This window comes from Apaloderma vittatum, unplaced genomic scaffold (genome assembly GCF_000703405.1).
Source record: "Apaloderma vittatum isolate BGI_N311 unplaced genomic scaffold, ASM70340v1 scaffold7266, whole genome shotgun sequence".
NCBI classification, from domain to species: domain Eukaryota; kingdom Metazoa; phylum Chordata; class Aves; order Trogoniformes; family Trogonidae; genus Apaloderma; species Apaloderma vittatum.
The window spans coordinates 42,218-55,188 of record NW_009723307.1 but is presented as its reverse complement, the minus strand read 5'-3'; the positions used below and the strand labels follow the sequence as shown (position 1 = coordinate 55,188).

At 42.3% G+C, this 12,971-nt stretch overlaps 2 protein-coding genes across 2 annotated transcripts; one reads left to right on the top strand and one right to left on the bottom strand.

Annotated features, from left to right (window-relative positions):
• Positions 1-233: 233 nt before the first annotated feature.
• MRPL30 (mitochondrial ribosomal protein L30) lies at positions 234-3,242 on the top strand (the record flags this gene model as incomplete). The annotated part of the gene is made up of 4 exons (XM_009872056.1): positions 234-314; positions 1,978-2,124; positions 2,903-2,976; positions 3,063-3,242. Coding segments are annotated over 4 exons (435 nt in total), but the record flags the coding sequence as incomplete, so codon positions are not given.
• Positions 3,243-7,275: 4,033 nt separating this feature from the next.
• LOC104268711 (lysozyme g-like) lies at positions 7,276-10,513 on the bottom strand. The gene is made up of 5 exons (XM_009872055.1): positions 10,492-10,513; positions 10,027-10,116; positions 9,278-9,474; positions 8,189-8,327; positions 7,276-7,409 (listed from the first exon to the last, which is right to left on the bottom strand). Exons 1-5 carry the CDS (start codon positions 10,511-10,513, stop codon positions 7,276-7,278), a joined length of 582 nt encoding a protein of 193 aa, XP_009870357.1.
• Between the last annotated feature and the right edge of the window lie 2,458 nt (positions 10,514-12,971).

The following is a 12,971-nucleotide window of genomic DNA, read 5'->3' as shown; positions in this document are numbered from 1 at the left end:
AGCTTGAGGCTGCGGCGACTTTCGGCCCTCCCGAGGCCCGGTCGGTGCCTCTCCCGAGAAGAGACCGCGGCCGTTGGAAAGGCCTGAGGAGTCTGTAGGGGCCCGATGTCAGCACAGTGTGTGTTTCAGCCCCGGAGGGGGTGTCGTAAACCCGGTCTGAGTTTGAGTGGCTGTATAACGTGTGACAAGTATGAAGAGCTGTCCTGACAAGCTATGTCCTGCTCTCTCTGCAGATGCTGGGGAAGAGGATGGAGGGGATGGTGTCCGCGGTATGGGTTCGTTGTCTGTTTACCAGGTCGAGGATTCCAGACTGGGTATGTGCTTCAGTAGTTAAGAAACTGAAAAAAAAATAGATATTAGCCTATTGGGCTTCTTAATTTGGTGTTTTCTGCAGTAGGACAGATTTCTAGAGTCTGTGAGATGAGCGTGTTCGTGGTGTGTTGAAGAACTGGCTGAAGAGCAGAACCCAAAGGATTATACTGAACAGGACTACGTCTGGCTGGCAACAGGTCACCAGCAGTGTCCCTCGGGGCTCAGTCTTAGGGCCAGCACTGTTCAATATTTTTATCAATGATCTAGATGCAGGAGTTGAACACATCGTTAGCAAGTTTGCTGATGATACCTAATTGCGAGGTGGTGTTGACTCTCTTGAGGGACAAGAGACCTTGCAGAGGAGGGCTCTAGATAGATTTGAGCATTGGGCAATCATCAGTCACATGAAATTTAACAAGTGCCAGATTCTGCACCTGGGACAAGATTAATGTTGAGGTCAAGTCTAAACTGGGAGAGGAGCAGCTGGAGAGCAGCCCTGCAGAAAGAGATCTGGGGGTGCTGGCTGGCAGCAGCTCAGTCCGAGCCAGCCGTGTGCCCTGGCAGCCAGGGGTGCATCCTTCTAGGATGCATCAAACATGTCATGACCAGCTGGTCCAAAGGGGATTATCCCACTCTATTCATCATTGGTGCGGTCTCACTGTGAGCACTGTGTGTGATCTGAGGAGGGCAGCAATACTGGTGGAAGGGCTGGAAGGAATGTTCTGTGAGGAGCAGGTGGGAACTCTGGTTTGCAGAAAAGGTGCCCGAGGCATGATCCCATTGCTCTCCGAGGCTTCCTGAGGAGTGGAAGTGGAGAGGGACATGCTGATCTCTTGTCTCTGGTATCCAGCAATAGGACATGTGGGAATGGCTCAGAGCTGCACCAGGGGAGGTTTAGACTGGATGCAGGAGTTGAACACGTCATTAGCGAGTTTGCTGATGATACCTAACTGGGAGGTGCTGTTGACTCTCTTTGAGGGACAAGAGGCCTTGCAGAGGAGGGATCTAGGATGTTAGGAAGTGTTTCTTTACTGAGAGGGTGGTCACACACTGGAACAGGCATCCTAGAGAGGTGGTCAATGCCCCAGGCCTGTCCGTGTGTGAGGCGTTTGAACAATGCCCTTAACAATGTGCTTTAACTTCTGGTCAGTCCTGAAGTGGTTGGGCAGTTGAACTAGGTGATTGTTGTAGGTCCCTTCCAACTGAAATACTCTGTTGAATAGCTGAACTGAAGTGATGGAAAGTTTGACTTTAAGTTTACATTTTAGCTTATGTTTTTGCAAGATACTGAGTAGTGTCAGTTAACTCATTCTGAAAGAATTTACCATTCAGAGCCTAGGCAGAGGCTCTTCAACGAGATGCATGTGAATTCAGTGCTGTGCTGCTATAGAGTGTTGTCCATGTATTTCTGTGCAGTTGTATGGCCAAACCTAAGAGTTAATGTATTCATTAGAAAGCCATTATAAAGATATGTTTGGCTTGATGTTACAAAAGCTGAATTTGAGGTCACTTGCTGCTTTGACCTTCTGAAAACAAAGGTACTTAAACATGCAAGAATTTTTACCAAGGTTGAAATATGTTTTGGAGAGTTCTTTTTGCTAACTATAGTAATAATACAGATATTTAAGACAGAAATCTACTGGTTTTGTCAATTTTTTATTCTAGGTATTTCAGCCACGGCCTGGAGATCATGAAAAGTATGGAGGTGATCCTGAGAAGCCCCATAAAATCCACATTATTACTAGAATAAAAAGTGTAATTGGTCGCCCATATTGGGAAAAGAAGATAATACATGATCTTGGACTGGATAAAGTATGATTGTTGTTCTTTATACTTTCTGTGTACATCAGAAATGTAGAAACATAGGGTAGGATTAAGGTAGTGGGTTTTTTTAAGGACCTAAATTTTGCAGTCAGAAAACTTAAGATTGCTTCAGAGCTGCTGTAAATTTAATTAGGAAGTTGATAATCTGTTTAAGAGCTGAGGGGACCATTAATGGCAAATGCCTGTTTAGTGGGAATTCAGAATACTGCTGTGTAGTGTTGTTCTGCATGCCTGAGGAGAACTTCACCTTGAGAATTCTGCTAAAATGACAAAACCAGGTTTGTAAAAACTTCTAATTCCGTTTTCTCTGTGGGTCATATTAGTCAAGTATTGCAGGTTTTTTAATGGAAAGGCTTCCAAATCCAAAACTATTAAGACTTTGTATCAAAGATGTGTTTATCCAGATTTTTTGGGCCAACTGCACATTGTGCAAAGATTCACCTATTCAGTCTTGTATTACAGAGAAAAGGATGTGTGCTTGATCAGTTTAAGGTCTAACTGAAGCAAGGTCTTAAAGGTCTTACCTTTAAGCTCCTATATTTGCATTTACAGAAGAGATTTGAATATATTGGTAAAGTAATGGGAATAAAGCTGAATTTGTCATTTTACTGAAATTGTGTTTGATCAAGTTTTGATTTCGTATTTTTATGTATGTTCTTAACACATTACATTTCTCTAAACCTTTTATTTGCAAATGTGGTTTATACTTTTGCTGATAGTGTGAAAAGTTGAGTGATTTGTAAAAGCTGTTTTATTCTTTTTATAGGCACATAAGCCAGTACTGCACAAAAATACCCCTTCTGTGAATTCCAAACTGAAAGTTGTTAAACATCTGATAAGGTTTGTCAACTATGTTTAATTTGGAACATTTAATAGAACTCTTCTCTAGTCATGAGACTTAACTAAGACAAACTCTTTTCCCCTAGAATACAGCCACTGAAACTACCTTATGGGTTGCCAACGGAAGAGGAAATAGCAGACACCTTTCTTAACAGCCAGGGAGAACTTATCATTAAACGACGTTTGAAACCTGTGGAGCAGAAAGAAATTATGTCATAAGATATGCTGACTGGCTTTGTATTTTATAAAGTAAATAATCTAAATCCCAAATTAAAGGTTTGTATTCTTACTCTGTCTGGTATAAATGGCAGAAGTGACGCTGCTGAGGAGGGATTACATGTGTACAAATAAAATTCAATTTTGTTAATATTTGCTTGAAATATTAAATGAATGATAGGTTTTCTGTCCTCGTGTTTTAATTTTTGGCTGGATTACCACAGTTTCTGGCTAGCTGCTACAGAACTTTATTTATAAAGTCAGATAAGAAGTAAATAGAGTAGATTTATCTGATGATGGTGAGGACATTTCCCAGTTAACAGTGAAGGTTTACAGTGATGGTACACCTTTACTACACAAAGGAAGGAAGTGGAATTGAAAAACGCTCTGTTTAGGGGTTACATGAGAATTGACTGGCTGTCCATTGAGAGCGTCATCTGACTGAGGCAAGTGTTTGGGTGACTTACCTTGGTCATCGATGTCACGGTGTTATAATTGTTTCTTAGCAAATAGTCTGTCATCTGACCTCCTCTGTAGCTTGTAAAGTACCTGAACTTCCCATTCAGGAGTAATGGAAGGAGTGATTCACATCTGAATAGGTTGTTTTACTTATCCTTCAGGAAACAGCGCTAGCCTACTTCATGTGTATTTCTAGATCCTAAATGTTTAATATTAATAGCCTAAGAGCTGCAGTCTCTGTGAAAATCGATGCTTTTCCTGCTTTAAAAATGGCAAACTTTAGAAATCTGGAGACCGCGAAGCATACCTCTGATGCAAGTGAGTAATTACAGGCTGCAAGTTTATAAAATAACACCTTTTCCTGAAGGATCTTGAACAGTGCTGTAGTACTGTTAGTGGCAGCATTTTATTTAGTTTTAAGAATTGAAGCCAAAGTTAGGAAGCTGCTGCTGTATCAAAAGATAAAGTAGTTCTCGTTCCAGCAGGCGTTAAGTTCTATAGTTTACCACACTGAGCCTCTCCCACACTAGATATGCTGTAGAGAAGTTAATCTTAATGACTGCATGTTGTGAGAAGATGAGGAGGATACAGTCACTGAAAATGAATGTTTATCCTTTCTGAATACTTACAGAGAAGAGTAAACACCAGTAGGAGTTCAAAGGAGTAGACATATCAGTAGAGGGACATAAAAGCTGGAGAGGCTGCATGCAGTAGGAAAAGGATAGGCTATGGTAGTGGCATTGAAGAGTGGCTCTTAACGAGCAGGCCGAAGGCAGAAATGCAAAATTGATGTGAAAAACCTCAATTCCTCATCAAGATGCAGGCTGTAGTCAGAAGGGTGCAGAAAGTACTGAAGTATATAGACTAGCAAGGAAAAAGTGAAGCAGATAAATGAATGTTGCTTTTCTTCCCACTCTCCTTCTTTTCCCTGTCTGCCTAGCATCTTGTGCTGTGGTGTGTTGTAACTGCAGTCTCCATGTGGCACTGACCACGTTCCCACAGGGAGGTACTCAGTAAATCTGAAATTTCAGCCCTTTCGAGGGTCATGCGTAGAACGTCCGACATACAGCTCATGCTTAAAAGAGATGGCATGGGTACTAGGGTCTAGAAAATGAGGTAAATGTGTCTTGTTGCTGAGAGGTAGCAAATAGAAGACTTGTGCCAGGGTTGGTGGCCCAGAGCACCAAAGCCAGCGTCGCTCAGCCTCCTTCAGGATTCGTGTCCACGGCGCTGCAGCCTGGTGAATCTCCAACAGAGGGAGCGCTGCTCGTTCTGTCGCACACTGTGTGCGTGTGAATGTGCATGTTCTGTTCCTTACACAGATTCTACAACGTTCAGAAGAGATTTTACAGCTGTCTTCAGCTGACAAGCTGACAGTTTTAATGAAAAAGGAAATCATGCTTTGTTAAAGCTTTTAATATACGTGTAAGTCTAGGTGGTTCTGAAATGGTATTTCCTCCAATCTGCTGTCCCAGACCTTCTCTGTATAAGCATGTGTTCTCTAAAGATTTGCTCTCCAGTCTAAAATGTGAACCAACAGGGTGCACAAGCAGTGTGTGTCCATGTCCTTTCATTCATGGAGCATTGTAAATGCTTTGTGTAAATCTTCTTGAAGCACAGGTAAGAGACGCTGCCTTTATGTACAGGGAACAAACAGGCTGACTTAAGATGACAGCAAAATTCAGGTTGGAAGGTATCTCACAGGTCTCTAGTCCAGCCTCCTGCTCAGTGCAGGGCCAGCACTGAGGTCAGATCAGGTTGCTCAGGACTTTGTCCAGCCACGTCGTGAAAACCCCTGAGGACAAGGACAGCTGAGCCTCTCTGTGCAGCCTGCTCTGCTGCCTGGCTGTCCTCTTGTGGAAAGGTTATGTGCAGAAAATAGTCTTGTATCCAGTCTGAACCTCTCTTCTTTCTGCTTATGCCCGTTGTCACTTCTCTTCCCACCTTGCACTACTAGGAGGAGCCAGCCTGGCTCCATCTGCTCCAGTACCCTCACAGTAGGTACTCTGGGGCTGCTGTTAGGACCACCTGAAGTTCTCTTCCAGCAGGGTAAGTGCTCCGGTCTCAACCACCTTGGTGGCTCTGTGCTGACTTCACTCTCTTTACTTGGTCCTTACTGTGTCAGGGGGCCCAAAACTGAATGCTACTCTAGATGTGGTCTAACAAGCAGTTAGTGGAGGTGTATAATCCCCTCCCTTGGTCCAGTCGTGCTTCTGTTCATGCAGCCCAGGGAACCCTTAGCTGCCTTTGCAGCTTGGGCACACAGCTGGCTCACACTGAGCTTGTTTCTTGGGTCAGAACCATTTGCCTTGTCTACCTGCTGTGCCATTTAAAATCTATTTGAATAAATCTTTGGTGCAATGTGTGGTAGCAATGTAGAAATGTACTGGTTTTAAAATAGATTTCTGTGCTGTTGCTCTATTGCAGGTTCACTTTGGTAATTAATACTGTAGCACGAGTAGATCAATGCAATTTTAATAATAACATTAGGATATTTTTAATGGCGGGTACAAAATAGTAGCTATAAAAATGCACCATATTTAAAATAACCAACCAGGCATACCACACACCCTCCATGCTCTTTGTTATTTCTCTTTTAGCCCCTAGGGATAATGCTTGACAGGTTGGGTTTTTTTAACCACTCTGAAACACTTTTCCCCCCTGTGTCTTGAAATGCCTGAATAAACCCAACACCTCTGAAGCTTTACTAGAGGATTGATTAAAAGGATCTGTTTATTGCGCTTGAACTTGCATCAGATTTTTATAAACTACATGCCCTTTTAAAAAGCATAATGGAATGTGCCTATTCTTAATCCAGACTCTGCATTGAAGCTAATACATAGTTTCAGTAGAAGTATTCATTACAGCAGCTTGAGTTTTACAGATTGTTTGCAGCTGTAAAGGCTAAACTGAAGTAATATCAAGGGCAAAAAATTGTTAAGGATAGCTTAGTATTTTCCCTCCTGTCACAAGAAACAGCTACTTTGGGGTCACACCACCAAAGTTAAGAGCAATTATTCTGACAGGAGATGATACAGTATGATATGCTCCTCTGGTAGATTAAACATATGCAGTATTTAGAATTCAGGTTGGAAAAGACCCTTGGGATCATCAAGTCCAACCATTGACCCTACACTACAAGTTCACCCCTAAACCATATCACCCAACACCACATCTAAGTGACACTTAAACACATCCAGGGATGGCGACTCAACCACCTCAATTCCAAAACTGCAGATTGTTAAGAATCAATTTTGTACTGCTGTTAGACACATTATTGACCGATAAAATCTTTTTAAGCAGCATTACAACTTTCTTGCAGCATTAATATACTTTTTGAAAAACTACAAGCACAGATGAAAACTCTACTTGAATATTCCCGTGAAGTGAGATGAAAAATAAATGGCAAGAGATAGGTTGGGTTATTAGCAGTGTTATCTTTTAAAGTGATTTTTTTAGCCTTAGCTGTAAAAGAAACCCCATCATTGAAAGCTTGCACTTTTTTCTGGCTTCATTGCTCTCCCTCATTCTTACTCTTTCTGGAGGAGAAGCACAAGATTTTTTAAATTAGAAATGCAATCAGTATGCAATCAGTGACTTAAATCTAATCATCACTCAGATATCTCAGTATCCACTTCTCTTGTAAAACTTGGCTCTTGCAACCACATCATTGGCGTAGTCATTGTGCGTTGTGCCAACATCCATTCTTTCATAGCTCTGGACGTTGTTAGTTCCCGCATTATAGGCAGAAATGCCACCTGAAATGAGAGTGAGGGAAACACAGAGGTGATACTTAGTCAGTAAATTAGCAAACAAATGAAAATCACAATTTAAATGTGCTGCTTTAGTTTGCTGCTCTCTCTTCACCAATGTTGTATTGCTGTTTCCAGTTATTTTTGCCACTAAAGTGTTCCTTTAGTATTGTAACTTTGTGAAGGAATCGTAATTTTCTCCTTTACATCCAGACTTGGTAATCACCATCTCATTGCTGTATTTTGTTAATGTAACATCTTCAGTTGTGTGACTGTTTCTTTTTGTGCATATTCCTTCATATCTCCCCATGTTAATGACCTCAGACATATTTGTGGTATTGTTTGGATAGAGGGTTCCAACCATGACGGCTTCAACGGTAATCAGTGCTCAGGAATACAACCATGTTTCCTTCGGAGAGGACCATACATTTTCAAAATTAATATATTCCTTCTTTGGAGCTGTCAGGCTAGTAGCTTTCTATAGGTGGGTATAGAAACACAAAACAAATGAAATGGAGAGAAGCATGGAAAAAAACACCCGTATTCCTTCCTGAAAATGTTGTGGTACTTGCTATTTTCCAAAAGGCTGCTGGAGAGCTAGCCACATCTTATTCATCTGCTCCTGTTAGTGAGTGTCAAGAAATATTTTTCCATGCTTCAACAAAATAAAAAGGGGGACCGTGCCATGTTTAGTTTTCTGAAGTGCTCAGTTTTACAGCATTATTGTGCTTGATATGTGTGAGAAGGGTTTTAAAGCTGACATTTTAAATTTGAGGAAACTCTACCTTTGAGCTGCTGTTCCTTTGTCCATGTTGGGAATTTCTTCTGTATTTCCTTTACCATCCCACATAAAATCTCTGTGCCTTGTGCTAAGTGCTCTTCGCTGTCCCATGACCCGACAATCTTGTGGTACCGTTTGTCAACCTGAAAGTGAGACAGCAATGTCAGCACACCAGAAATCCCACTATTTATCTAGAACTTCTCATTGTTTACAGGCTGCTTGTATGAATTTTGACTTTGAATCTCATAATTTACTTCTAATTGTAGAGAGAGGAAGTAGAACAGCTCAAGGCACAGGTGAAGCCAGCAGATGCGTGAATAGCAGATTATCGGGGCAATGAGAAGGAATGCCTGCCTCGCATCTTTGTCTCTCAGAACCTTAAAAACCCAGCAGAGCTGCTGCTGTTTCAGCTTTTCCAGCTGCAAGGTGACCGTTCCTCTCCTCCCCAGCTACATCAAAGGTGGGAAAACCCTTGTTTCCTCTAGGGATCTTCCCTTGATCTCTGCCCTAGTTCTGCTCTCTTCCTTCTTCTTTTTCTCCACTTCTTATTCATGGGATAGTAAAGCTCAAGTCTGAGGGGGCTGGAGCTGTTACGAAAGTGAATCCTAATGTGTGCAGCAAATGTTTAGGGACTATAGGGATAAGTGTACAGCTTGGCAGACAAGCGAGGCGTGAATGTAGGCATGAATAATGGAGCAGGATCTCCCACTAGTCAGGCCCCTGCGGTGGATAAAGCATAATTAACCTGATTGTATGTAGCTGCAGCCTCCATGCCTCCATGCTTACTTCAAAAAAAATGCATTTTGAAACAAGATTTATTATTTAAAGTATAAAGTAGGAACAATTAATCTCTTCATTCCCAAGAGAGCGCTGGGAAGCAAGCAGTGGTTTCACAGTGCAAAGGCAGTCTGCTCATGCCCTGACGCTCACTGAGGTCTTTCTCTGGCTCTGGGAGCTGACAGACAGGTCAGTGTTTGCTTTATTCTGGCCCAAATGTTTAGGTGGTTGGCTTTTAGCAAGGCTCCTGTTGCTCTTCTGACTTTCTGCTTCAGAAGAAGTCTGGGGTTCATGTTTTTAAGAAGGCTGGCCATACCTGCATTAAACCAAATGCGTTTCCGTGGTCACCCCAGCCATTCTGCAGCACTGTCCCAGCGTGTGACTCTCGAGAGATAATACCAGCAATCACAGCTGGGTCAACACACTTGCTGTTGCCGACCTTTATAATCTTGGCACGGTACTTCTCCATGTTCTTCAAATCCTTTTCTGCAATCTTCTCTGAGGCGGTAACTCCTACAACACGATATGCATGACTTTTGCTTTTGTTTTTAAAATAGGAAACAAGTTGTTTTTAAAATAGGAAACAAGTTGTTTTAACAGTCATTATGGCTGAGCCAATATTTTGAATCCTTCTGAATCTATTTAGAGAGAAGCAATGATAGAATTGATCAATTTTGATGAAGGGTAAGTGCCCTAGAAATCAATTCACAGATTATGTAAAAGATGCTTTTTTCAAATGGTTCTCTAGCATCCAGAATAAAAGGCGGGGCTTCTTGTTTTAAATCTAAGCCTTTGGGTGAATTAGTCCCAGATTTAGTTCCTTTTAATTTAGGACTATAATGGGGAAATGTTCAGAAACTTAGGCCATGAAGGAAGCCTTAAGGGAGAGAGAAAAGCAGGATTGATGACAGGGGTTGGGTGCATCCAGCAGATCTTGCATTTCCTCTGTGACGACCTTGGATATCATCTTAAAGGCAACGCTATTCCCAACACAAACTTACATGCCCAGGAGGGTGAGCTTGTGCATGGGTGTAAGGGGAGATGAAGAACTGAATTAGTGCCTACCTGCGTAGCTCAGTCCTTCTGGTCTTGCAGTTGCCTCCGAAGCTCCATTTGTGTCCACTTTCAGTATATTCCCATAACGATCCCAACAGCCTAAGAGCAGGATTTACAACCAAATGTCAGGTCAGCGCAGTGCGTGACACATGCTGTTAAAATCATTTTCAGGTCCGCAGCTGAAGCCCACGGCGTTTGTGCTAGCAGATGTGGTCATAGTATTGTATGCGCTGGAAAGAATTACCTCTTGGTAATGCTAGCATAAAGCCGTGGGGTAGCTCGTGAGGTAAACCAATGCCTTGTGCCCAATTTGTCTCCCACAATTTTAGCTTGCCTAAAACTCAGCCGCTTAGTCTAAGCTTGCGACTTGGACTGCCTGCATAACCAGTGGAGAAAGGCACCTCCAAATGATGATTTTTCTCCAGAGAGAAAAAAAACATCTATGAGAGTCAAAAGAAATCCTATGCTACTTACTGGCTCCAGCTTGCTTTTCCATAGCTACTGCCAACCAGAAAAATTGAAGAGAAACATCCTTCAATTACATCCACTACAATTTATCTGACTCTCAGTTTGTTTGATTTGCAATTTATCTGCATTTATCTGTTGTCTAAACACAACATTGCAGAAGGGAATACACACAAACAGCAACAGAGAGGAACAGTGCTAACCTGAGCCCAGCAGTTAGTGGAGAACAAACTTTTCTACAGTGAGTGAATTATTTACAAGACTGTTAGACAAACGCCACAGACCTGACATCTTTGCTACAGGATGTCTCTCCGCCTTCTCGCTGCACTTCTGAGAGACAAATGGGCTTTTTATCTGCTGGCGGTGTTTTGCAACAGCTGACTCAGGGTACTTCCCACATACTGCTGGTGTTTAATGCCTAACAACTTCTTGTGCATCCACCCAAACGCGACAGTGTTTCCGCTCTACAGCACAAACACAATTATGATTTTAAAAATGAAATAGTTTTTAATTTCATTTAAAATCCCATTGCTAACAGTTTGGAGCTAGGAGGAGCCTCGTCTGAAAACAGCTGCCCCCCCTTCAGTTGTTGGAAGCAGTAGCTGACAAAGGGAAAATGGGAACTTGTGCTTTCAAATGTAATAAAGTTTTTGCAGGCAAAGACCCAGCAACAATAACATGACACAGAGCTGCAACCGCTGAGAATTTGGATATGCAGAGACTATGCCAGGTCCCTGTTGTTATCCCTTCTTTTACAACGACAACAAAGGCCAAGGCACAAACCCAAATTAGCAGGCAGCATGGATCGAAGCTTACATAGCTGTTCAGCAGTAAGTAAAAAAAGCCACTGGATGGCAGACCTCACTGCTAACCATCCTGACATGCTTCTACCCCACTGTAAATTTTGTAAGGGTGAAATTCTGTTTCATTCTTTCATCAGCTCTTTCTCATTTTAAGCTGGTGACTTCATCCTGTATCATTGTGTTGAAAGATCCAGTTCCGTAAATTTTTCTTGGGCTGTCGATACATCCCATAGACAGCCAGCTGCAAAAAGTCATGGCAGTCCATGCGTGGAGCTCTTCATGTTTGTGATTACAAGTGAGTTTAAAGAAGATTGAAAGAGAGGGAAGTAACATCTGGCAGGAGGGAAAATAAAACAGATATGACTCATACAAAAGTGACATTAAAAAAAAAAAAAGAAAATCCAAAATACCAGTGAAGATGATCCACAAACCAGTAATTTCCAAATGGCCTGTGCTACTGTTCCCTTATTGCTGGGAATGTTTTAATTTGCTTCTTCTACATCTCATTAACTGTGTTTCCTGGAAACCTATCCAGAAATGATTGTTTAATTATATATGCATGCGTGGAGCCTCACATACCCAGAGAAGTCTTTTCCTCAACAAACCTTTATTCAATCTACTGGAGGGGAATGGCATGTCCACACTGTGGTTCGTATCAAGAGCCCCATCACCTGCATGACGTTGGGCAGGCTGCAGCTTGCAGGATCCAGGAAGAGCTCAGGAGCTGCTGCAGGCTCAGGTCTCCAGGATCACAGAACCTGTTATGGCTTTTGCCAGTGCTCTTTGCAGCATCTCTTACTTGTCCCATCCCTCACTTGCCACAGGGGAGGCAGTACATAAGCCACACCACATTGTGATCCCTCCCACTATGTCAGTGGTGCAGGTGGTGGCTTTGGGCAGCCTCAGAAGCACCCCAAATTATGGTTTGTATCCTGGATTCCCATTGCACTCACTGTTAGTTGAAGCATTCAGCAACATCCAATTCAGACTCAGCTCACCCTAGTTTTTCTTGATCTTTCAGAAATGCTACAAAAAGCCTGTCAGAATGTAGGTTTTGCTTGAAACTTAGTGTTTTACGTTGACCTCACCACAGAGTGCTGTGAGCCAGCGCCGTGAGCCGCGGGTTGTCCTAACGTGCTGTGGCATGGGGGGCCAGCGCTTCTTCCCACCGTGGAGGCAGGCGCTAGCATTTTTCAGAAGCACATTATGCATTGATTGAAAGGGATTCAGAGAGTCATTTCTCGGTGTGGGAGTGAGAACTGGCTCATCCCCAAAAGTTTCATCTGAAGAATACCTGAAAGGGCAGAGTGATATCACACAGTCTGGGCCACGGCAGCTCAGAAAGGTTTTCAATTAAAAACAAAGCAATGACTACCAGCGTTCTGCAGAAATGGATGAAATTAAGTCTATTTTTAATTAGTGTTTAACTATTTTATATTTAACAGCTTTTTTACTCTATTTAGATGTTTTTTAACTGTAGGAGCATGACTTGACTTGTTTTTATTGGATTTACTTCTGTTTGTGTTGTCCTCAGATGTGTCCTGTGCAATTTTGCAGCATTTTTGATGGCTAAAGAAACAGTAACATAGTGACCCTTCCCAAGGCAAAAAGTGGAAGTTGGGTAACCCTGCTGGGAAATGTTTAAACAATGTATGAAGGCAGTTTTGATTTATGTTACTTCTAGCT

What these genes read in the sequence shown, in the direction of transcription:
- LOC104268711 (XM_009872055.1), bottom strand. Translation starts at nt 10,513, where the DNA reads ATGGAAAAGCAAGCTGGAGCCA. An exon ending in GGAAAAGCAAGCTGGAGCCA is followed by an intron (nt 10,117 to 10,491) that starts GTAAGTAGCATA and finishes TCCTGCTCTTAG; the next exon opens with GCTGTTGGGATCGTTATGGG. An exon ending in AGAAGGACTGAGCTACGCAG is followed by an intron (nt 9,475 to 10,026) that starts GTAGGCACTAAT and finishes ATCGTGTTGTAG; the next exon opens with GAGTTACCGCCTCAGAGAAG.